Source organism: Rousettus aegyptiacus, unplaced genomic scaffold (assembly GCF_014176215.1).
Source record: "Rousettus aegyptiacus isolate mRouAeg1 unplaced genomic scaffold, mRouAeg1.p scaffold_m13_p_3, whole genome shotgun sequence".
NCBI lineage: Eukaryota > Metazoa > Chordata > Mammalia > Chiroptera > Pteropodidae > Rousettus > Rousettus aegyptiacus.
Window position 1 is genome coordinate 127,853,278 of NW_023416306.1, and position 22,740 is coordinate 127,876,017.

A 22,740-nucleotide genomic window follows, 5' to 3' on the forward strand; every position below is an offset into this window, starting at 1 on the left:
CGTGCGTAGGGCCAGCCAATGGGGGCGCGAGCGACGCGGTATTTGAATCCTAGAACCTGGCGACATCGCGAAGATCCTCAGCGGTGCGGGCTGGGAGTGCAGACCTAACGGCGCCGCGGAAGCTTCTGCTCTGCTTCTCCAGGCCCCGTCCCTCCCGGGCCCGGGCGGGCACTCTTGCCTGCTGCGTCCCTCATGGCGCTGCTCCGACGCCCAACGGTGAGTGGGCCCGGCGACGCTACACAGCAGACGGGGGCTTCCGCCGCGCGGCCAGCTTGGTCGCTTCCCCTGTTTTCTGCTTAGAGCTTGTTCGTCTTCATCTTGCCGTTTCATATTCTTCTAGCTTTCCCTTTACCTCGCGGCGCAGGCCCTGCGGCCCGTCTCTGGCCGGTTTCCCCAGCCTAGGTTCCGCTTTTCAGTTCCCCGCCCTTGCCCCGGCTAGTCTCTGCCCTGGAGTGGGGGCAGGTTCAGGAAAGCGCCTCGGGGATGGCACCTCTTAAGAGAGCCTCCGGAGCACTGGGCCTAAAACTCAGCAAGCAATCTTGAGTGCTCTTCGTTGTTGGGAAAACTACAGGGTTCTTGGGGTTTCCTTCCTCGGTTCTCAGACTCCTTGCCATCTAAGGGATCGTGCTGGGGATGGAGAGAAGGACTCGAAGTAATTCCATAGAAGTAAAGTGTTCTGAGTGTTTGATCAAGTTTGAATTTGTTTATTTCATCTTTGCAAAAATAAAAGTGTTCATGGTGTTTTAGAGAAGATCCTGACACACCTGAGTTTCATTCTCCTGGCTGCAAGGCAAGTTAAAAGCTGCTAATTTTCCTTTCCAGATGGATTTAAACTTAGTCACATTACCAGGCTTCTACTCTTTAAGCATTACACTTTCAAACACTTTTGAAATTTGGCAATTACTGCTGGAAAAATTGCACAGTATGACTTTTGAGAATCCTAATAAGTTGAATACATTCAGTTTTTAATTCCCACTCCTTTGTGGATATAAGTCTGAAGTGACAAGTAATTTTTGTCTAATGTATTCCATAAGGTTCTTTCATAGTCACATTCCTTCTATCCAGAAAGGCCGGAGTTTTTTCCTGCCCACTGCATCTTTCCTGGTAGGTCCATTCAAACCCCTTGTTGGGAGATTCTTTAGGATTAGGACTCTCAATTTCTGGGAACAGGACATGCTGTTTTTTTCTAGTGATGTGTTTACCACTTTTATGATAAAACTAATTTTTTGTATGAATTGCTTTTCCTAGCAAGTTTTGTTTCTAAGCATATTCTGATAAAAGCAAGTTAAGGTCAACTACTTCATGTAATTCCCACTTTTTCTAAATTTTGCCCATGAAAACTATTTACTTTATAAGTATCCTTAATATAGCAGAGAATCCATGCTATGGCAATTGCATTTTAAAAGGCTGTATCTCTAAAAGACCATGTCCACAAGGACACTTTTTATCTCTAGAATGACATAAGAGTCAAAGCTAGTTTGGGTTTAAAACATCTGGTTTTTAAACAGCCAGACCTATTATAGCTTTTTAATATTTTGTCTTAATTGTACTTGTTATTAATCTCTGTAAAGCTTTTAAAAATACTATAGATACCATTAATATATAGGGATCTCTAATAAGTGACATTGGTACTATTTGAGAAGAAATCACTGTTAAGGTGGGTGAGTGATTTGCCTAATTTAGAGTGTTGTTATCAAACACAAATAGTATTTTTGGACTTCCTGAAATGTACTTTCCTCTAGCAAATAGATCTCAGCATATGCACCTTTCCTAAAGCATTTCTGAATTTGGATATCTGACAGTAGGGAATTTTAAATTGTCTAAATTCTTCATTAAATTTTTTTAGGTGTCCACCGATTTGGAGAATATCGATACAGGAGTTAATTCTAAAACGAAGAGTCATGTGACACTCCGGCGGGCAGTTTTAGAAGAAATTGGAAATAGAGTTACAACCAGAGCCACACAAGTAGCTAAGGTAACAACTGTGAGACCAGTACATGTGCACGAAGTGGGCAACACCTACTGTCTTGTCCTATTCACATTTCTATTTTTCCTTACAGAAAGCTCAGAACACCAAAGTACCTGTTTTACCCACCAGAACAGCAAATGTCAACAAACAAGCGAAACCTACTGCTTCTGTGAAACCAGTACAGATGAAAATGTTGGCTCCAAAGGTAGGAAGTTCTAAATTTACAAACCTACTTAATGAGGTAGTCTGTTGCGGCTAGAATGCAAGGTGCCTTAATCAACAGTGCAATTTTTGAAGGACATTCATAGCTAGAGCTCTACTTCGAAACAACACTGTAGGAAATGAATATATACATCTTTTCAGTGATGGTACCTTAAATTAATATTATGACCTTGAATAACAAAGTTAATTACCTCAATACCCAGATAAATTTAGTGACCTCAGAGTGAAATTTGGTAGGTTTTATTAAAATAATCACCATAAGAATGAACTTGCCCATGAAGCCTATGAAAGTTTACAATTCTGAAACCTACACTCGTGTATGAACAAAGCAATGCCAGCATCCTGTGTTGATAAGTTGTAGTCTCTATGACTGGTTAGCTCAACTGGAGTTAGAATGCTAACAGACCCATTGGCCTGTTTCCCTGCCATCATGTTCAAGTCCATGCATCCTCTCATTTATAGATTACATACATTCATGTAATTACTGAGACTGGCATCGTTGTAAGTGCGGAGGAAACAACAATAACTACTTCGCTTTTCCAGCTCACACACATATATTTTCTATTATGTTTGAAATTTTTCAAAATAAAACTGGTTACATTCGAGAAATATATATATCGAGCACTTACTGTATACATCCAGTTATGTTAAGGCTGCTACAGAGGCATCTTGCCTCCCTCACTGATGGGTAATTGAGGGATTGATGATAGATGCCCCTGGGCAATGTATGACTGGATGTTAATGACTGAGGTAGAGGGAAATGCCATCCTTTGGGAAGTACCTCTAAAGGAGGGGGAAAACACTGATGGATGGAGTAGTCAGGGGAAATTTCATAGAATAAGTGGCATTTGTAAAGATAAGGAGAAGCTGATAGGAAAGAGCACTTTTGGGCAAAAAAAGGCAGTAACAAGAATAAAGGTATCAAAGTGGAAATAGGCCTATAATCATGTCCTTTGCATAAGGAGTCCACAAATCTAAATTAAATCAGAACGTTTGTGTGAGGAAGCAGAAGATTAAGTTGGGAAAATGTTGCAGTTGGATTCAAAGGCCTTGGAATTTAGATTTTATCCCGTTAGGCAATGAGGAACCTGTGAAGTTTTGAGAAAAGAAGCGATGAAAGCCGTAGAGAGCAGCCATGGAAGTATTAGGAGGTATTGCCGTTGTCTAAGTAAGAGCTGTTGCAGGTCTTGAACTAGTCTATATGGGTGCTAAGAGACAACATCAAATGTGTTAGGATATACCAAAACTCCTTTCAGGGATGTCATCCCGTATGTAGAAGGAATTCTTTGGATATGTTGCCCGAAATGGGGGAGTGAGACCCTTAAGCACTGAGTATTTAAGAAACCATTTATGGAATAAATTAATAAAAAATAGGAAAGTCAGGAGAGGGAGATAGCTTTGTTTGGCTTTGGATGTGTGAGTCGAGAGAGAGACATCATCCATTGGGAAATACAGTTGAAAATGGGCCAGCAGCATCTGAAGGAGCGGGATAGACTTGCCTGTCTCCTGCTTAGGAGTGATGGTGGCAAGCATGGTGCTGTTCATGACAGGAGAGAAAAGCTTCATATCAAGGGCTAGAGCTCAAAGCAAATACTCACGATTCACCTTCCTTTAATGGATCTTTCCTGGGAGGTTTCTAGTGGCTTCCCAAATGCCAGACCCAAAGTAGGTTTTCAGGCCTTGATCTCTTGACCATTAAGAAGCATTTTATTTGGGTGACTGAATGTAGTTTCTCCCACATTTCTGGAGGGCCATTTGGCAATATATTTCAAATGGTTATTCTCTACATCCAGTAAGTCTGTTTCTAAAATTTATCCTAAGTGGATCTTGAGTAATCATGCTAAACAAAATAAGTCTCACAGAAAAAATTGAAAACCATATGATTTCACTCATATATAGGATATAAAACTGAAGTAACAAACAAGACAAACAAAGAGATTCATGGACACGAACAGTGGATTAGTGGTTACCAGAGGGAAGGAGGGGAACAGAGAGGTAGATAAGAGTAAAAAGGGTCAAATATTTGGTGATGGAAGGAAATCTAACTTTGGGTGGTGAACACACAATGCAATATATATATATATATATAATATGTGTATGTGGTATGTGTGTGCGTGTGTGTATATACATGTGTATACATATGTATGACATTATTGAATTATATACACTTGAAACGTTTGATTTTATTAACCAGTGTCCACCCCAAGAATTTTAATAAAAATAAATAAGGCATTAGATTAAGCAAGATAGAGAAATAACTAAATAAATAAATAAATAATAAAAATTTATCCCGAGAAAATGATCAGAGAGACAATTAGGAACTTTTAAATAGTGCTATAATGAATATTTCTAATGCGATAGAGAAATATTCTATTTAGGAGATCAGTTAAATCCTTTTAATGAAAGGATAACTATGTTTTAATAGAATATTTAAAGATGTCAAAATGTACATTACATTATTAGGAAAAATTAGATTATAACACAATACTGCAGTGAAACCCCAAATTTGCTTTTAAAAGTGTCTATTTATATTGCAAAAATGTTAATGGTAGTTATTTATGAGTATTATTTTGAGCTTAAGTTTAATATTCATTTTCTTAAAAAATTCAGACTTTTCACCATAGGTCCATGATACTGCTTGAATCAGAGAAGAAAAAACACAAAAAAGCAAAAAAACAAAAAATATTATGAAGAAAACAAAGAAGAAAGTTTCTCCTGCAACCTCCACAATTCTACTCTTTCTGAATTCCCTTTACTCCACATCTCCTTGGCTGACTCCTTTTTCTCTAGCTTCCTAACAAAATTGAGGCGACTGTGTTTCAGATAAAAAATTGTGGACCTTTAGCTCAGTTCACATAAAAATCACTTCCGTGACTGAAACGTTCTTTTAGTTTTAGAAGACATCAGGGATTAATGAACGATAATTATTTCCAATTCAATTACACTTTTCTCAGAGAAACGGTACAGAAGAGACCATGGTGCTCACAATTTAGGGGAAGCCCCGCCCCCGGACAGATGAGCCCCTCCGCTTACCTGTCCCTGGTCAGCCCTCTGGGTTTTACTTTGTCCTTTGTTCTATCTTCACAGTCATTGCTGTTCCTTTATAGCCAGTCCCTGGAGGTGTGGAAATGCAATTCGAGCACAAGGTGTCTAGCAGCAGTGAGCCCTGGAAAGCTTATAACTTGAGCCATGTGTACCCAAAAGCATTGTTCCCAGACTTCTAATCGAATTCATCCTATCCCCTCTGCAAAACTGGAGGGCAAGTGTTTTTTTTTGTAGCAGATGAAGCAACTGAATCACAAAGGGTCCTGGCTGAGGCCTTAAAAAGATTCCTGCCATTTATAGGTATATGCAGGAGCTTATTATCCTGCAATTTTTGGAGAAGAATGTTTTTTGCTGACTAATGAAGTTTTGGCAAACCCTGAGTAGTTTGAAGGAAAGTCTTTTACTAGCCCATTATTTGCTGGACACTGAGGAAACAAGTTGAATGAACCACCTACCTACTCTGTCCTCAAGTAGTTCTCAATCAAATCAGGAATGTCAGAGTACAAGCACGTGTTATAACAGGCTGTAACAGAGATAGATGCAAGCTTAGGCAGTGTGCAGGGGGTCACAGCTAAAAATTTGGATGCGGTTTTAGATTTGCAGATTTCGATTTTAGCATTAAATACAGTGATAGTCATTATTCAAGTGTAAGAACCTTTAAAAGCCTAACAAAAGTATATATAAAAGGGAATAAGCACAACCGTTCACATTAATTAAAAGAGTGCCTTTCATTTTTAATTACCCCTAAAATTCTACTCCATCGCATAATGTATTCCATAAAACTAATCAGAATAACCAATTTTGCCTTTCTACAGCTGTGTGTGCCTCTGTGTGCATGAGTACACACTGCTCCTGAATTGATCAAAATCAACAGTTTGCTTGGAGTCCTTCCTTGTTGCCCTTAATTGACATCGATTTATGATGTTCAGCATTATATGTTAATATCAATCATTCTTTCAACAGACCCAACTCAGTCAATGTTGGTACTAGAACTTCAGTAGCTTTTACTCACACTTTACCCAGCTTCTTTCCAAACAGGAGCTTCTCAGGTTCTGCAGAATCTCACGTCTTCATCGTTTTTGATAGGACTTTTCAGTTGTCTCTGACAACCCACAGAACTCATTCGTTAATCTAATTTAAAGGTTTTTATTCTTCCGACTGATTTCATCATTCGAAAGTTTGTGATGGTTAACTAGCTGATAAGTTTTTAATTTTTGCATGAAGCAGGCACTGTTGTTTCATAAGGCTTAGACTGCGACCTGCACAGATGAGTGGGATCTTAGAAAGGATTTTTAGAATCATTAAATTATGTTGGAATCCCAAAGGAATGCTTTTAAGAAGTTCTAAATTAAAGGCCAGAGCAGTTATTGTCTTCTCCTGTGGCTTTTGGGTATAGCTAAACTCACATGTACTTCTGAATAGACACAAGTAAGCATTTTAGGCTGCCAAGGCGGCACATAAAGCATGTGATGATAACCTCTGCCTTCTTAAACCAGTTTCCTGGTCCTGCCTGCCCTTCTTGGGGAGAGTGATAATGCTTATCCTTCAAAAAGGTAACCTTGAACTGCAGCCACATGTGCTTGTTAAAATGCACATCTGATTCTAGTCACTCTTGCTCAGTTCTTCAGTGGGTTCATTTATCTTTGGATACAATTTAAACTTTTTAGCCAGGTTCTTGCTTAAGCAAGAACACCTTTGCACACCTCTTGTGCTACCTCCCGCCATCTCAAATCAACATACTGTCCCCAGAATGGCCTTTATCTCTTGGGACTTTGTATTGGCGTACCTTTTGCCTACTTTCCTGGAGGTCTTCTCTCTGGTAGCCTTCCCTAGGTTTCCCCCTGGCACCCCAAGTAGCTTTTCTTATTGATTGTAGCCCCTCGAGGTTTTTAAATTCTTGTCTAATGACGTGCCTACCTGCGTACCTGTTGTTCTCCTGGCCTTTCTTCAGTTTAAGACCTTTGATTCAAGAGGGAAGGGCCTGTTTTGAACTGTTATGTATATTTTGTTATTGTTTTATCCTTCTCTAAGATTGAAAACTATAATCAGTGATCTTTAATGTAAATCAGAATTGTTTATGACACAGCTTTCTCCACCCCCCCCCATATTTTAATATTTTAATACATATTCTTTATAGCCTTTCAGTCCTGTTAGGTTTCATTTTAAGAAGTACTTCTTTTAAAAAGTAATGGTTTATTTATACTTCATTACTAGACACTCGTTTTAACTTAATACATTTTTAATGTGTGTGATTTTTAAAAAAATAATTGCCCTGTCAGCATAAGAAAATAAGTGATGAGCTATGTATTTATTTGCTCAGTCTTTGTTTTCTCCTCCTATTTTATTCATAAGCTGGAATATGCTTTTCTGCTTTTTAGTTTCCAGTGTCTCAATTTAGAATAAATTAGTTGATGAGAAAAAACATTATAGTTGCAGAAGAGGCTACTGGTAAAGTGAACTGTCAGCTCTAGGAATCTCTGAACCCAGGTGTCTAAGTTTCTTTCACTCAGTAAATATTCATTGAGTACCTACTGTGTATTAGGGATGATAAAGGTATTTGAACTAAGTGGACAAAATGAATTTAAGTAAATGTAAGCTTATAGAGCTTACATTTTAGCAAAGGTAGACAGAAAATAATACACACCATATATAAGTAAGCTCTATAATATAGTATAGGTTCTATGGAGAAAAATACAGTATGAGAGAGAAATGTATATGTAGGGAGAATAGGAAACAGATGGTTATTTTAACTATAGAATGATCACCGAAAGTATAGATTTGGCAGGTGGTTATTTTAAAGAGGAGTCAGGATAGACCTCACTGAGAAGGTAACATTTAAGCAAAGCTTGAAGAAGGTGAGAAAATTACCCATGCAGATACAGGGACAAGACTGTTCTGGTAAGAGGGAGCCTGCTTGCAGTGAGGGTGGCCAGCGGGCTGGAGTGAAGCAAACTAAGGGAAGAGAAGCAGGAGATGAGCCAGCAAGGTGGGGAAGGGGTGGGCCAGATCATGCACCTACTGTATCTTGAATTATTCACTTCTTACTCTGAAATTTATTTTGGCTTTAACATATTTCAAAAATACCTACAATACTTTTAAAACAGTTAGCTCTGCATGTATTTGTGATGAAGGCTACTCCTAAGATAGTAATATATGCACTTTAATTTGTCACTGTAGGCTCCTTCTCCCACACCTGAGGATATCTCCATGAAGGAAGAGAACCTCTGCCAAGCTTTCTCTGATGCCTTACTCTGCAAAATCGAGGACATTGATAATGAAGACTGGGAAAACCCTCAGCTCTGCAGTGACTACGTTAAGGATATCTACCAGTATCTAAGGCAGCTAGAGGCGAGTAACCTTTCTGTTTTGATTGTATAAGCAATGTGGCATGTACAACACAGCTGGGAAGGAAAGAGGTCTGCATTTTTAAACATTTAATTCCACCAACAGGTTCTGCAATGCATAAATCCACATTTCTTAGATGGAAGAGATATAAACGGACGTATGCGTGCCATCCTGGTAGATTGGCTGGTGCAAGTCCACTCCAAATTTAGGCTGCTGCAGGAAACTCTGTACATGTGTGTCGCCATTATGGATCGATTTTTACAAGTAAGTGTGGCTTCTTACCAGCGGCTCACAGAACATTGCATTTATTTAATGCCAAGGTTTGGTACCTCTGAAGAAAAGACCAATTTAGGAGAAGCCAAAGAACCTCAGGTGCTAGAAAGGGAAGCAGTTCAAGTGTGTCAGACCTCTGGTGATGCTGACCAGTGGTGGGCATTTCTGTTAGGTCAGCTGGCTGAAAAGAGCTCGGGGGAATTATGGCATTGCCACAATCAAATCATTCCATCAAAGGCAATATACCAGCATATGGTCTGAAAGTCAATCTGGAGTGTGTGGGTGCCTTTGGATGATGGCTTGCCAGGCCTGCTTGCACAGTTTCTGCAGTTCAGTATTCTTTGGTATTTAGTTTCCCCATCTGAAAAGTGAGCAGTTCGGCTAGAGGACTTCAGACTTGTAAGTCAGCTGTGGCATTGAATCACTGGAGAAAAAGGAGAAGGCAGAGCTTTTTAAAAAGAGGTCGGGGATGTGTGTGAGGCGTGCACAGGAATGTGAAGTCTCAAAGAGGAATGTAAGAAATTAAGCTGAGAGGCAGAAGTGATCATCAAAATATTTATCAACTGGTAATGCAAACACACTGACCAGTTAGAAGAAATTCCAGATGTAAACCTTTAGTGTGTTATCTACCAAATAGTAGCCTTGCAGATAAAGATTTATTTATTTAAAGTCAACATTTATGATATAGGTTTAGGTTAAGTATAAAAATACAATAATTGTCTTTATGATAATGACCCTGAACTACTACAAAATCCTAAGTAACCACAGATTCAGTGGTTTTTTTCTTTTTATATAAGTGGCTTAATTATAAAGTCATGTTTTTGGTAGATTTTCAGTTATAAGAGTTGAAGCAAAAAAAGCAAAGTCCTGTTGTTTTTGTTTTGTTTTGTTTTAAAAGAAATTAGGGGAAACACTTATACCTTAGAGAGAAATTTTCCCTGACTCTGAAGCATCTTTCTAATTCTTCAAGCTGAATGATGATACCGCCTTCCTTGTACCTACGCCTCCATTAAATTTCTGCTGTTTTGGCTTGGCCTTGTCCTGATCCAGACCATGTCTGGGGCTCCCTAGACACCGAAGCCAGGGTGATGTGGGTGGAGCAGTGACTAGGAGCTTGGTGGTCAGGCATGATTCTTGTCTACTCAGCAATTGAGTGATCTTGTGCTGCTGTCTGAATTTCTTCTCAGGCCATCTGTTTGTAAGTGGGCAAAAAATAAATAAATAAATAAATAAGTACTTCCTAGGATTTTTGTGAGGATTAAATGAGATGATTGTAGAATCTTAGCACTGTGCCTGGCATATAGTGAGTACTCAGTGACAGAGCTGCTGTGAGTGGTGATGGTATCTGCTATTAACATTTAGGTTTCCTGTGCCCTTAAGAGGGGCATGAGCAGGGACGATGTGCACATCTCCGGGACTTGGTCACCTCTCACTTTCTTCCATCCAGAACCCCAGTCTTCTGGTTAGATATGACTTTTGATGCAGTCTTCTTCAATTAGGTTCAGCCGGTCTCTCGTAAGAAGCTTCAACTGGTTGGGATTACAGCCCTGCTCTTGGCTTCCAAGTATGAGGAGATGTTTTCTCCCAATATTGAAGACTTTGTTTACATCACAGACAATGCGTATACCAGTTCCCAAATCCGAGAAATGGAAACTCTCATTTTGAAAGAACTGAAATTTGAGTTGGGTCGACCTTTGCCACTACATTTCTTAAGGCGGGCATCAAAAGCTGGGGAGGTAAGTGCCTCCGATTCTGTAGGGGACTTTATTTTGCTGCTCGTTGTCTCACCCCAGAAACACTGATCCCATTAAAACAAAGCTTATGAATTTTTAGGAAATATCTTTTAGGTAAGTCCTAATGTTTGTGTCATCAGTTCTTGAGAGAAAAGACCTCACAGTGTATGTTTGTAACATACTGTGAAACTGCAGTTACCTGAAAAACAAAAGTGAGTTAAGTGGATTTGAGCTCTTAGGCCTTTACTGAGAATTTTGCAGTAATGTAACAGTTGTGTTTCTTGCTGTCCCTGGCTGTTCTTTTGTAGGTTGATGTCGAACAGCACACTTTAGCCAAATATTTGATGGAACTGACTCTCGTTGACTATGACATGGTGCATTATCACCCTTCGAAGGTGGCAGCTGCTGCTTCCTGCCTGTCCCAGAAGGTTTTAGGCCAAGGAAAATGGGTGAGTGTTGGACTTAAGAAGAAATTACGTTATATTTTAGGCCCTCTTGATATGAAAGGCCTTAGTATTTTCACAACACTATCCTTGAAGCAGTTGTTAAAGTCCAAAGGCCTCTAGGAAAGCAGCTTATTCGAATGCTTCAAATGGAGTCTAGGTGGTGACACCATGGTACCCAAATGTATTGTAGAGTTGTAAAGAATGAGGAAAGCTACTAGGAACTGATACGCTAAGATTTATGGGATATTTTATTAAGTGAAACAAGTTGCGAAGCATACAAGACAAAACAAGGCCAAAGGCCTGACTGATTTGCCAGTATAGATAAAATGAACCACTTTTAGATTCTTACAAGGAGCCAAAGATGCTAGCTCCCTGGGTCCTTGTCTCACACACCAAAGAGGACACCATCAAAAAAAGGGGGGCGGTGCTGGATGACTGTGATATGAGGCATGGGGTCCAAGAGCCAATTCTAGACTGCCGCTAAGCAGTTGTGTAGTCTGTAGCTGTACTCCGAGGGCAGCAGAGCAAAAGCCTCCTCATAACCCAGGAGGTGATAAGAAATGGTCTCATAACAGCCTCCCAGGGAAGATGGGGAGGGAGGGAGTGAGTGCACTCCCTCCAAGCCTGCCATTCCCTCACGTTCCTGGAGGATAACAGCATTTTGACTAGAAACATCAGCTGTGGTTCAAGCCTTTGCTTGCGTAGCCTACATGGATACATGCTAGATTGCCAGGGCACTATGGTAGAGACGGCTCTACCTTTTTACAAGTGTACACAGTTTACATTTTATAAAAGAAAAAGGGGAAATAGAATATATGTACATGTGTTTATGCATTTTCTAAGTTTTCAAAAAATACAGGAAGGATAGACCAGAAAATGAAAATGAAAACTGATACTTATGGGGTTAGGTGAGAATAGGGTAGAAGGTTGAGGATGGGGCCAAGACTTCTGGTTGTAATTTTTATGAATTTGTATACAATATAATTTAACTTTTTTGACTTTTAAACAAGGTGAATGTTTTATGCAAACCCTAAAATCTAATTAAACAGAAACAAACAGTTCCACCATATATCAAATTAGTAATAGAACACAGGGAAGAATTAATTTAAATAACTTTTGAACTCAGCATTCTGACTATGCATCTTTAATGGGATGTGAACAAAACAAAAGACCATGAAAGGTAACATACTTAAAGTTTACTTAAAAGGTTTATTGTTAATCTGTTATGATAATTCTGAAACTATGTATATTACAGAATAAAGCAAAGGAACATTTATGTAATTTAGGAGTAAAATTTTCACAAGAAGAAGGATAAAATATTAACAAAAACCTATAATATTACATCTGTTTTGGAAATATCAGTAAATTCATAATGAAAGGGCTGAGAAACAATGACCACCTAGTAGCAATGAATATACCTAGTGCCCACATCTTGGATACAAGTACCATTACCCACTAAAAACTAGGGCTCCTTTGAGAAATTGCTGATTTCAGGGCTGTGGGAGGGGAAGTAGAAGGTGAGCCTAGACCAATTTGTAGCAGATAGCAAGCAAAAGGTCACATTAAAAGAACATAAGAACTGACTTGAAAGGGCTTTCACTGACTAAATTTGAACATTACAAAGAATAGTGACAGTAATAGATTATAATGCATTTTTAAAAATCTGTGAGTCTATAATGATACAAAGGAAGGAAGGAAAGACCTGTTTTCTTTTTTTTCATTAGTGGAATGCCAGCTAATTAAAGTAGAAAAAGTGGTAGAGTTAGTAATCCACCAATTTTTAACCCTCAATGTAATAGTTGATTCAAGCAAGAATCGTCAATTGATGCTTATATCATTAGGTGAAATAATTTTGGGGAACAAGATTTACATGGTCTCAAATAATCACATCACAGATATGAAGAAGAAAAACTGCACCTTTGTGATAGAGAGGTCTGGTAGTTACCTCGTTTCCCTGGTCACCAAGCTTGGTGTCACTAGTGGTGGGACCACCCGACTTGACACACCTTCTGGTACAATAGGAAGTATATATTATTGTCCATATTGAATTTATGCCTAAAATATTTGACGTGGCTTCAATGGTCAGGAAACAGACAAATCCAAAATGTGGGATGTTCTAAAAGCAATTGGCCTGGATCCTTCAAAAAAGTTATTGTCATTCAAAGCCAAGAAAATGGAAGTTGTTTAAAAAGACTAAAGACTCAACAACCAAATGTATTGCATATACCTTGACTGGACCCTGGATGTAAAAAGACAAATCTATAAAAGATATGTTTGGAACAATTGGAGAAATTTGAATATTGATTATATATTAGATGATATTATGGAATTGTTGATAATGTTTGTTATGCAATAATGGTATTGTGGCTGGATAGGAAAATACTTTTTAGGGGGCGCTTCTGAAACATTCAGAAGTTTGTCATGGTGTCTGCAATTCGCCTTCAAATGCATTTGAAAGAGAGAAAGTGGCAAAATGTTAATCTACATGAAGAGTATAAGATCTTCATTGTATTTTTAAAAATTATTTCTGTAGATTTGGAATTTTTTGAAATATAAAGCTTGAGGCAGAAAAGCCACTGGCACATGAATGGTATGTGGTTCTGGTACCAATGGCACATTCTAGCCATATTACTTTACTCTTAGACGTGTGTCCTTGGGCTCTAAACCTATTAACTGTAGGTCTCCCTGTTTTCTGGTAATTGATTTCAAAGTATTGGTAGTTGCATGTTAATTCAGGTTTCATTCCTGCTTAGCTCTTTTTTTTTTCTTTAAACTATTTTAGAATTAAGATTAATTTATAGTTCGCTTTCCCAATTATGTTGTGCATATGAAACATGTATTTTAAGCATTTAGAATTTTATTACAGAACCGAAGGTTAGGTTACAGATCTTCATACATGACAAGTACTTTCAATCCACAACCTTCCTTTTGCTCGAATTTTATTCTCTGGGAGGCTGGGTCATGAGGCTGGGTGTCAAGGCTTCTCTGAGTGCTCTCTGTTCTCCTGAGCTTAACTATACAGGGCCTGACAAGAGAATTCTGGGTAGTCTGAGCTCTTCTGGGTTAGGTAGATTAGATTCCTGCCCATGGCCCGGTTTTTTCATAATTCTGAACCTCTTTTCCTGACCGACAGTATTGCTCTCTGGGCTCTCAAGCTCCCCACCAGGCACTGCTGCACTGAGCTTTGATGCGGGGCACATGTGATGTGTCCTCGTCCCAGGTCTCTGCCATCATTGTGACGGGGGCATGCTTTTGTTGGGTTTTGTTTTTATTCTGTCCCATTTTCCATCCCCTTCCAGTGTGGCGAGAGAAGTAAGTATGAAAGCTTTGTTACCTGAAGTACCTGACTTCTCATGCCACCTTCTTTTAAAAAATAATAATATGGGAACTTTGACACTTGATTTAGCCGAGAGCCGCTTAACATCTTAATTCAGTCCTGCTCAGAGTCAGAGCCTTCCTGCACTTACTGGCTGTTTTGCTGGTACCGTGGTACTGATTAGGGCTGTGATTGAATTCTCAGGTGGTAAGAATATCCTTTTATAGCTTTTACATGAGTGTCGTCAGCATGTGTGAGAGGCACTCTTCTACAGAAGAGGCGGCATCTCGCCCCATCTCTTTGCATTGTGTTTCAGAACTTAAAGCAGCAGTATTACACTGGATACACAGAGAATGACGTATTGGAAGTCATGCAGCACATGGCCAAAAATATAGTGAAAGTAAATGAAAACTTGACGAAATTCATCGTAAGTACTCTCTCCTACGCTGAGAAAAGCATTAGATTATGGGTTTTGTGTCTGAGGGTATGTGTATATGTATGTTTGTATTTTCATGTGAATTTTTTGGCACATGTGAGAGTCTATTTTAGCACAAACTCATGTTTTTCTAGTACAGCAGTGGATGGAGCATACTGATAAACTCTGACAACAGATTTTTTTAAAAAACAAGTAGATAGGGTTGTCCACACCCAAAGCAGTCAGCCAGGCAGCTATTCAGCGGATTTATCCGCACTCATCCCAGCGCCCTGCACAGGGCACCCAGCAAGCAGGGGGGATGGTTGGTGTTTGTCTGGAACAGCAGGGGCCCATCTCCAACGGCTCTTGGGTTTTGGGTGATATTATTCAGGGCATTCGTCCGGGATGTTTTGGGACAGTGACTGAAAGGCACCTGAATAGCAAGGATGGTGAGGAAGAAGGGGCAGGAAGCCCATTCAGGAAGCGTCGTGGGGCCTGGTGTCAGTCTCTGTGGGGCCCACCTGCGAAAAGGAACCAGGGGAGGTTGGGTGCTGTCCTGTGCTTGACACCAAATATCAGCTTACCAAGGGTCTGGTGACAAAGAATGAGGCATTTGTACCAAGCGTCCTCACATCCTGATTTTCTTCCTCACGTGTAGCATGACTTAGCAGGCCATGGGAGCCCACTGTGTTTCAGTCCTGAGGGTATTGTCCGGACTCCACTAAGTGCTAGCTGCCACCCACTTTTATTGCCAGTTATTCTACCAGTCCTGGCAAAACTTTTATGTCCTGACAGTACTTATGTATGATAAACACAGCTCCCACCTCCAGCCTCTCTGGTAGCTTATGAGCGAAAGCATGCCCCTTGCGCCTGGAAGTCATTTGGTCCTCCATCACCTGTGCTCCCAGCTGGCTTTATCTATTACTAGGCATGGAAGGAAATTGTCAGGCACAACATAGTATGACCTCAGAGCTCTCAGGGCCTTCAGTGATTTGGCATTATCACACCAACTGGAGATTATGGGTCTGGCCCTTCGATACTTGTATAAGGTATAAGGGATTGGGGTCCTGATGTGTGCTTAATCACGATGACTTCTGCAGGCCATCAAGAATAAGTATGCAAGCAGCAAACTCCTGAAGATCAGCACGCTTCCTCAGCTGAACTCGAAAGCCATCCGAGAGCTCGCTTCGACTCTGATGGGCCAGCCCTAGGCTGCGAGCCACGGGGAAGAGTGCTTTGTCCATGCACTTTGGCTAATTTGGAGCTCTTGACTTTGTACATAATCCTCTGCTCTACTTCATGAAACCTCTTCTCAGACCTATTTTCTAAATGTATATTGAGGAAAAATAAAGCTATTGATTTTTCTTAAGGTATCCAGTGTATATTTATTCATGCATTCTATACTGAAGAACTTTGTAGATACTTGCTTTGACTAATTTCTCTTTTTTTTTGTTTTTTTCCTCTCTTTAATTACCCTGCCCCCTCCACTTCTGCCGCTGACCTATAGATGTTGCTATTTCCCTTTAAGAACTTGATCTCTGAAGGTGGGGCATCTCTTCCCACACGCTCACAGCATGCACCCGGGGCCTGGCACGCCTGGGGACCGACACACCCAGGGTATGGTCCGTGGCTCCACTTGGGGCGTGAACCCAGGAGGACCTTCTGCATGTAAAGCAGACGTGCTAACCACTACGCTATGGAGCCACCCCCTAACTACTTTCTTTTTGAGCTATCATGACTAGCATGTAAAGTATTGCCTTTATGGCTTTGGGAACGATCTTCTTAATTTTTTCTCAAATTGAAAAAAAAAACCACAAGAACTTGGCTTCAGTGAATGCCAACACATTCCTAAACTTCTCGAATATAAAAAGATTGATTCACTATAAAAATTTAAAATGGGAAGATAACCATGACATTTCTCTTTCTAGAACCTACTCAACTATTCTCTTAATTCTTATCCAGGAACACCTGGCCCACTGGAGTGATTGCCACCAGAAGTAACCCTCACAATGCGTCTCAAAGGCTTGGCTGAGACCAGGAATAGCAGACATAAGGGGCCACAGCTGGAAAAAGAAAATGGGCTTGTGACACCCTGTTAAAAAGCTGAGACTTGGAATGCATTTTCCTGTTATGCTATTTCAACTTTATTATGGGTTATTATTTTTTTGAGTGGGCATGCGATCACATTTAATATTGTTTTCTGAGGGAATGTGTTATCAATCTCCAACTACTAATTTTTTAAAAAAAACCATAAAATAAATGAGTCTCATTATAAGCAACAACTTCCCAAGCGATTAGTTCAACAAGATGTTAATTGGTCTTTTGAGAGAAAGGAGTCACATACGTTTGGGAAACATTGCAAATGCATATAAGATTCATAAAGGCTCTGAGAAGCTTCAGCAAACTCATTTAACTCAGCATCCCCCCAACCCAGAGTGTGGCAAAAGCTGCCTTCTGCATGGACAGCGAAATCCACAGGTGCCTGGTTCTGTGACTCGGCTTTGGCTGTGACAGCCGGAGGAGAGGCTGGCTCCTGCTAGAGCTCACTTCCCACCTTTCCCTGGGCCAGGGCCTCCTGACTAGCAAGTCTTTAAGTTTGAGCATTTAGAGAAACTGGGTATCTTCAGACGTTGAAGTCGTAGTATAAAGTTTAATAAATACCCCTTGCTGAGATAGTGAAACTTGTTCCCATGGCAGCCTTAGAGTGACTGAAGTCACAAATGTGAATGGTAACTGAGACCATTTTGGGGAGCTTTCCTGGCTCTGAAAAGCAGTTACTTCCCGAGGATGCTTGAGCTCCAACTTCTCAACAAAAAAGGATAGGTTTTGTAGGCATATTCCAAAAACATTTTATAGCTTCTTTATTACATATTTTCCTTAATTAAATATTAAATACTCAGTAAATATTAAATACTCTGATTCAGGAAATTCCTATTTCCAGCATGTCATAAAAAGACCTGTAGGATACTTCCTTATATGCCACAGGCACCCAAAGCTCAAGTGTTATTAATGTGAAATAAGCTATAAAAGTAGGTCATAATATTGTAAAAACACCGAAATTAGAAAATGAGATGATGTAATCACAGTATTTGAAGAGCACAGCCCTTGAAACTAGGCTGTTTGGGTTTGAGTCTACTTAGCAGTTATGTGACCTGTGTTTAAGATTGGGATAAGAGTGTTGTACTAAAGTATGTCAAGACTTTAGCACACTATCTGGGTGCTTGGATGTTAGTGGCTATTATTTTAAGGGGGTCGATAGTCTTGGAAAAAGATGTACTCTGGGCATTCAAAGATATTTAGACACAGCCCATGGGCTTTGGGGTCAGATCAGGGTTCAAATGATGGCTTTTCTACTTAAGAGCTCTGTGACCTTGGGCAAGGTAGTGAACCATACTGAGCCTTCTCATTTGCAAAGTGAAGATTTGAGACTAGGCCATACCAGTCAGAAGGGACACGCACAGTACTGTAAGAGGGAAAGGCATAAAGATGAACTGGTAAGAGTAAAAATGAGTTCCTAAATTCAGAAAGAATTTAGCTAGGCCTTGAGAGAGACAGAAAACAAGGAGAGAGAGGGAGCAACATTGCAGGATGGCTCCTACTCTTGACCATGAAAGTAAGGGGTGCCCGGAATATAGGCTTTTTATCAAAGATGCACTGTGCATGCTCTACTCCTGAAACCAGATTCCATCCCCACCCTCAATGAAACCACTCAGAAAACCCAGCTCCATTAGCGAGATCTTGGGAGGAGTTTAGAGAGAGTTGAGAAGGGAAAAGATTTGGATTATGTGGAGGTCCTGCTGGGGGGCGGGGAGGGGCAAGCCAGAGGAGAGGCACAGCTGTTTTCTCTCACTTGTTCTTGTATCTCTGTCTGGAAGGAGCCATGGGCTGAAAGAGGAGGAAGCTCCATCCCTCGTGCCCTGGACAAGCTGCTCTCTCTGCAGAGATTGTTCCCAGGAGGAGGCTCCCAGCTCCGCTTGCAGTTGAGGCCACATGACTAAGTTCCGGCCAGTAGAATATGAGTGGACACGATGTGTGCACTTTGCAGGGAATGTCCTTTAAAAAGGAAACTGCTCTCTTCATCCTTTCAGCCTTCATGGGACTTGACTTGGTGGTGAGTCAATGTTTGATCAGATGGGCGGGGAAACATTGGGATGTGGGTGGCTTCCACTCATTGGCGGGGAGCAAGCACATAAAAAGGCTTCACCCTTTGCCCTCTCCCTGGGCGCCAGTCCTGCTTCCCTAAGTGCTGTGGAAGCCATGGCTCTTTTGCATAATGTTTGCAGAAGGCCACTTGCTGTCCCTGCTGACTCCCTATTCGTTAGCAGCTAACCCCTCTGGCAGTTCTCCAAATGTGGCTGGAGACCCCTAGGGGTCCTAGAGACCCTTTCAGGAAGTCCATGAGGTCAAAACTATTTTCATAGTTAATTAATGCTAGGATATTGTTTGTTTGTTTTTTTTTTTACTCTTCTGTCAATAGTGTATGATAGAATCTTCCAGAGACTACATGACCTGTGATGATGTCATCATTCTGGATGTTAGTGGAATGTTTGCTGGTTTTAAAATGTTCTCAGTTTGAATTTCTATCATGGTAAATTCTGATAACCCTGACAAAAGCAGAACTCCCCTCAGTAATAGAGACGTGTAAAGGGGTGCTGAGGCCAAAGGGTTTGAGAATTGCTGGTTTACTAGTTCGAACACCTCTGCACCAGGGCCCTCAGGCCCACGTTTGAGCCCGCTCACTGGTCTTAGTTACTTTAGACCTTCGGTTGAAGAGATCTGTCACATCTTTACACAGTATTTTTTACTTTTATACATGTGTGGTGTATGTGCACATGCACACCCCTTGTCCCAAATAAGACGGCACATTCTAGAAGGCAGGGAAGGCACCTTCATCCTCTCTATGTTCTCCTAGGCTAAGTGACTCTCGAACTTGTCATGTGTCTGTTTAACTGAATAGTGAACAACATGGCAGGCCTGGCTCGATCCAAAGATTAGAGGAAACCTAGGGTGTTGCCTTGGAGTTTTCTTCACCTATAAACATGAATTCACCTCCTATTTGAGCAGCATTTGTCGAGCGCCTCCTTGAGCCTGGCACTGGGTAGGGCGCCGGGGGTGGAGGGACCAGGGGTTGCTCTGTGATCCCCATGGATGAGGGGTCTTCCTGCTGCTTGAGATGTTTAACCCCATTCCTGTTTGATCACCTAGAGCCTGAAAGCTCTCAGTTACACACAAGTTTAAAATACCAATAATTAAATTAGAAGCAGCCAGGACTGATTTCTGCCCCCAGTGGGAACTCCCTCCCTCCCTCCCTTCCTCTCTCCTTACCCCCCCTCCCCCGCTTTCTTCCATGCTTAACATGAGGGAAAATTACTTAAAGCCAATACATTTTTATTTAAGGAATTTCACACATTGTGATTCTTTCCATTGCTCATCAAGGTCACCTTAGTTCCTGCAAAGCTTGAGTTGAGATCTATCCTCAAGACAGCCCTTTTTTTAAAAGAACCTATGCTTAATCCAGACTTCTTATGTCAGCCCCAAATTCTTTTAAAGTCGAGCTTCTTTTCTTTCTCCCAGGACTAATTTTTAGGGGAAAGACAAAGGCTTCTGCTAGCCAGCCAGGGGTGGACGGGAACAACAGAAGGTGACCCTGGCACCGCTGCCCATGAGAAAGCAGCCTAGGCACTGAGGAGTTCGAGTTCTGTCTCCATCCTTCCACTTTCAGTGAGTCCAGGCATGTGAATGTCCTTCGTAAAAATATAGACTGTTAGTGTCACTAGGATTACCTTTCCTCATGTCATCACATCATGGCTTTATTATTCTCTCTCTCACAAATGGTCACAAAACAGAACTGAAATATACTTTAAATATTATTATTGCTGTTGAATAAGGTTTGCTCCCTATTCTTGATAAAACATGGAATTAAGTGGTTCACTTTGCTCTGAGTTCATATACATTTGTCCCGTATGTGTAACTCCTTATGGTTTTCCCCATGGACTTGGGGATCCTGAAATGCCAACAAGGTGTGTGCTGGTCAGACCTTACTTCCCCACCAGCTTAAGAATGACTGTGGCAACTGGGAGGAGAGGTAGAGAAGTGACAGTCTCCACCACAATCCTCCCCTTACAGACGCACATTTTTTCCAACTTTTCTCTATTACTGCAACATACATTGATGGGTTTGCTAGGGCTGCCTCAACAAAGTATCACCGAGTGAGTGGTTGGTTCAACAATAGGAATTTATTGTCTTAGAACTGTGGAGGCTAGAAGTCCGAGACCCAGCAGTCGGGCGGGCTGGTTCCTTCTGCGGGCTGTGAGGGAAGGATTTGTTCCACACCCCTCTCTTTGGCTTATAGATGACTGATTCCACATCATCTTCCCTCCTGGTGTGTCGATCTGTGCCCAAATTTCCCCCTATTTTGTCAGGACACCAATTATACTAGATTAGGGCCCACCATAATGACTTCATTTTAACTTGACCACCTCTGTAAAGACCTGTTTCCAAATAAGGTCATATTTGGAGGTTCTGGGGCGACACAATTCAGCCTATAACAGATGACGAGAAAGAACCAAGTGGTTCATTGATTCCTTTATTTATGTAGGAGGTGGGGGGAGGGATGCAGGGGGTGTCAGAGGAAAATTACCTGTAGGGAAAGGGCCGGGAAGGGTTTGCAGGGACTGAGCTAGAAAGCAGTAACACTGATTCTATAGTTGAAAAGGAGTAGTGCACACTTGTAAGTACCTGGTGCGAGTTTTGTAATAAAACCTACCTTATGAATAAGTACAGTGGAATACTACTTAGTACATTCATACATGTTTCTACCATCTCGAGATTTTTATATATACAGTATATGATCTGTTTTTATAAATGTACAGCTTGAAAAAAAGAGACCCTTCTAGTAATAGGTACAGCATTAAACACAAAATCAACATGGGCCAGCCACATTCCAACTGAAGACCCAGAGAAAGAAGGCCGACAGCCCAGCCCCCAGCCCCCGCTCACCCCGGCAGCCCAATGGTCCCAGCAAGTGTAAACCAGCACCCCTCTGCACCTGTGGGCTCAGCAGGCCACGTAGGCTGTTGGCATTTGCACAGGAAGTGCCCACTGATGCCAACCCCAGCCTGCAGAGAGCAGGACCTCCCTGAGGAAGGTGGCAGAGAGGAATGTGTGTGTCAGTTAAGGAAAAGAGGGATGAAAGAAATGTGCTCTTCGACTAAAGGCACTTGTCGGCGGCCACCTACAGCCCGTCCCTGGGCCTGGTGAGCGAGCGGGGTACTGTTTGGATAGAGCCAACAAGATCCGAGTGGACCTCGCCTGTCTTCTCACCAGGTTTAAATAGAATAAATAAATCTTAGTGGGTGGTTGTTTTGCCCTCCTGGGTTCCTATGATTAGGCTACTTTTTAGGATCATTTATGAAGTGACACTCTCTTTCCCCAACCCAACTCTTCCATGTCCTCCGTGGGAAAGGTGCCAGAGTAACTCCAGGCCTCGGAGAAGCCTGCTCACTAATGTCGCCAAATGTCCCTTCCCTTGTCTGTGCCCGGAGTTCCTTCGCCCCGTGCGTCAGAGTCTCGGTGCACCTCAGATCTTGGTTACATAGTTGTTGGGGAACAGGCCCTGCTTGCCTCGTAGTCGGCCCGTCCACCAGCCAGAAGGGTCTGCAGGGACACAGAGATGGCGAAAGTCAAGGGGGAGTGAGGCTGTTCTGCCCAGGCCAAACACCGCCTGCTCCCTGGGTGCATCCCACAGGCAAGGGTGATTTGGCCCCACCCACATTCTTTTCTCTTCTTTATTTCTTTTTATTTTAAATAAAAAAGTACACCATAAAAAATAACCCTTCCCCCACACCAAACACACAGATGTGCCATGCAGGGATCCCTTCAGGAAAGAACCTGCTGTCCGCAAGTGAAGCGTTGCGGACAGAGACTGATGGAGACTGCCCAGACCCGAGCCAGGGCCCTGGCATTCCGGCCTCAGC

At 41.5% G+C, this 22,740-nt stretch overlaps 2 protein-coding genes across 3 annotated transcripts in view; one reads left to right on the forward strand and one right to left on the reverse strand.

Moving 5' to 3' along the window:
* Window positions 1–50: 50 nt before the first annotated feature.
* CCNB2 (cyclin B2) lies at window positions 51–16,137 on the forward strand. Its single transcript, XM_016126835.2, has 9 exons — window positions 51–216; window positions 1,847–1,975; window positions 2,061–2,174; window positions 8,414–8,584; window positions 8,687–8,845; window positions 10,354–10,590; window positions 10,896–11,036; window positions 14,666–14,776; window positions 15,865–16,137. Exons 1-9 carry the CDS (start codon window positions 193–195, stop codon window positions 15,973–15,975), a joined length of 1,197 nt encoding a protein of 398 aa, XP_015982321.1. The 5' UTR covers window positions 51–192; the 3' UTR covers window positions 15,976–16,137.
* Window positions 16,138–21,334: 5,197 nt separating this feature from the next.
* The window catches only part of MYO1E (myosin IE), a 171,929-nt gene continuing 170,523 nt past the window's right edge, over window positions 21,335–22,740 (reverse strand). For both annotated transcript variants that reach the window (XM_036217669.1, XM_036217668.1), the window contains exon 28: window positions 21,335–22,420. In XM_036217669.1, the coding sequence (XP_036073562.1) occupies window positions 22,344–22,420 (77 nt within the window). In that variant the 3' untranslated portion in view covers window positions 21,335–22,343. The remainder of the gene's footprint in view (window positions 22,421–22,740) is intronic.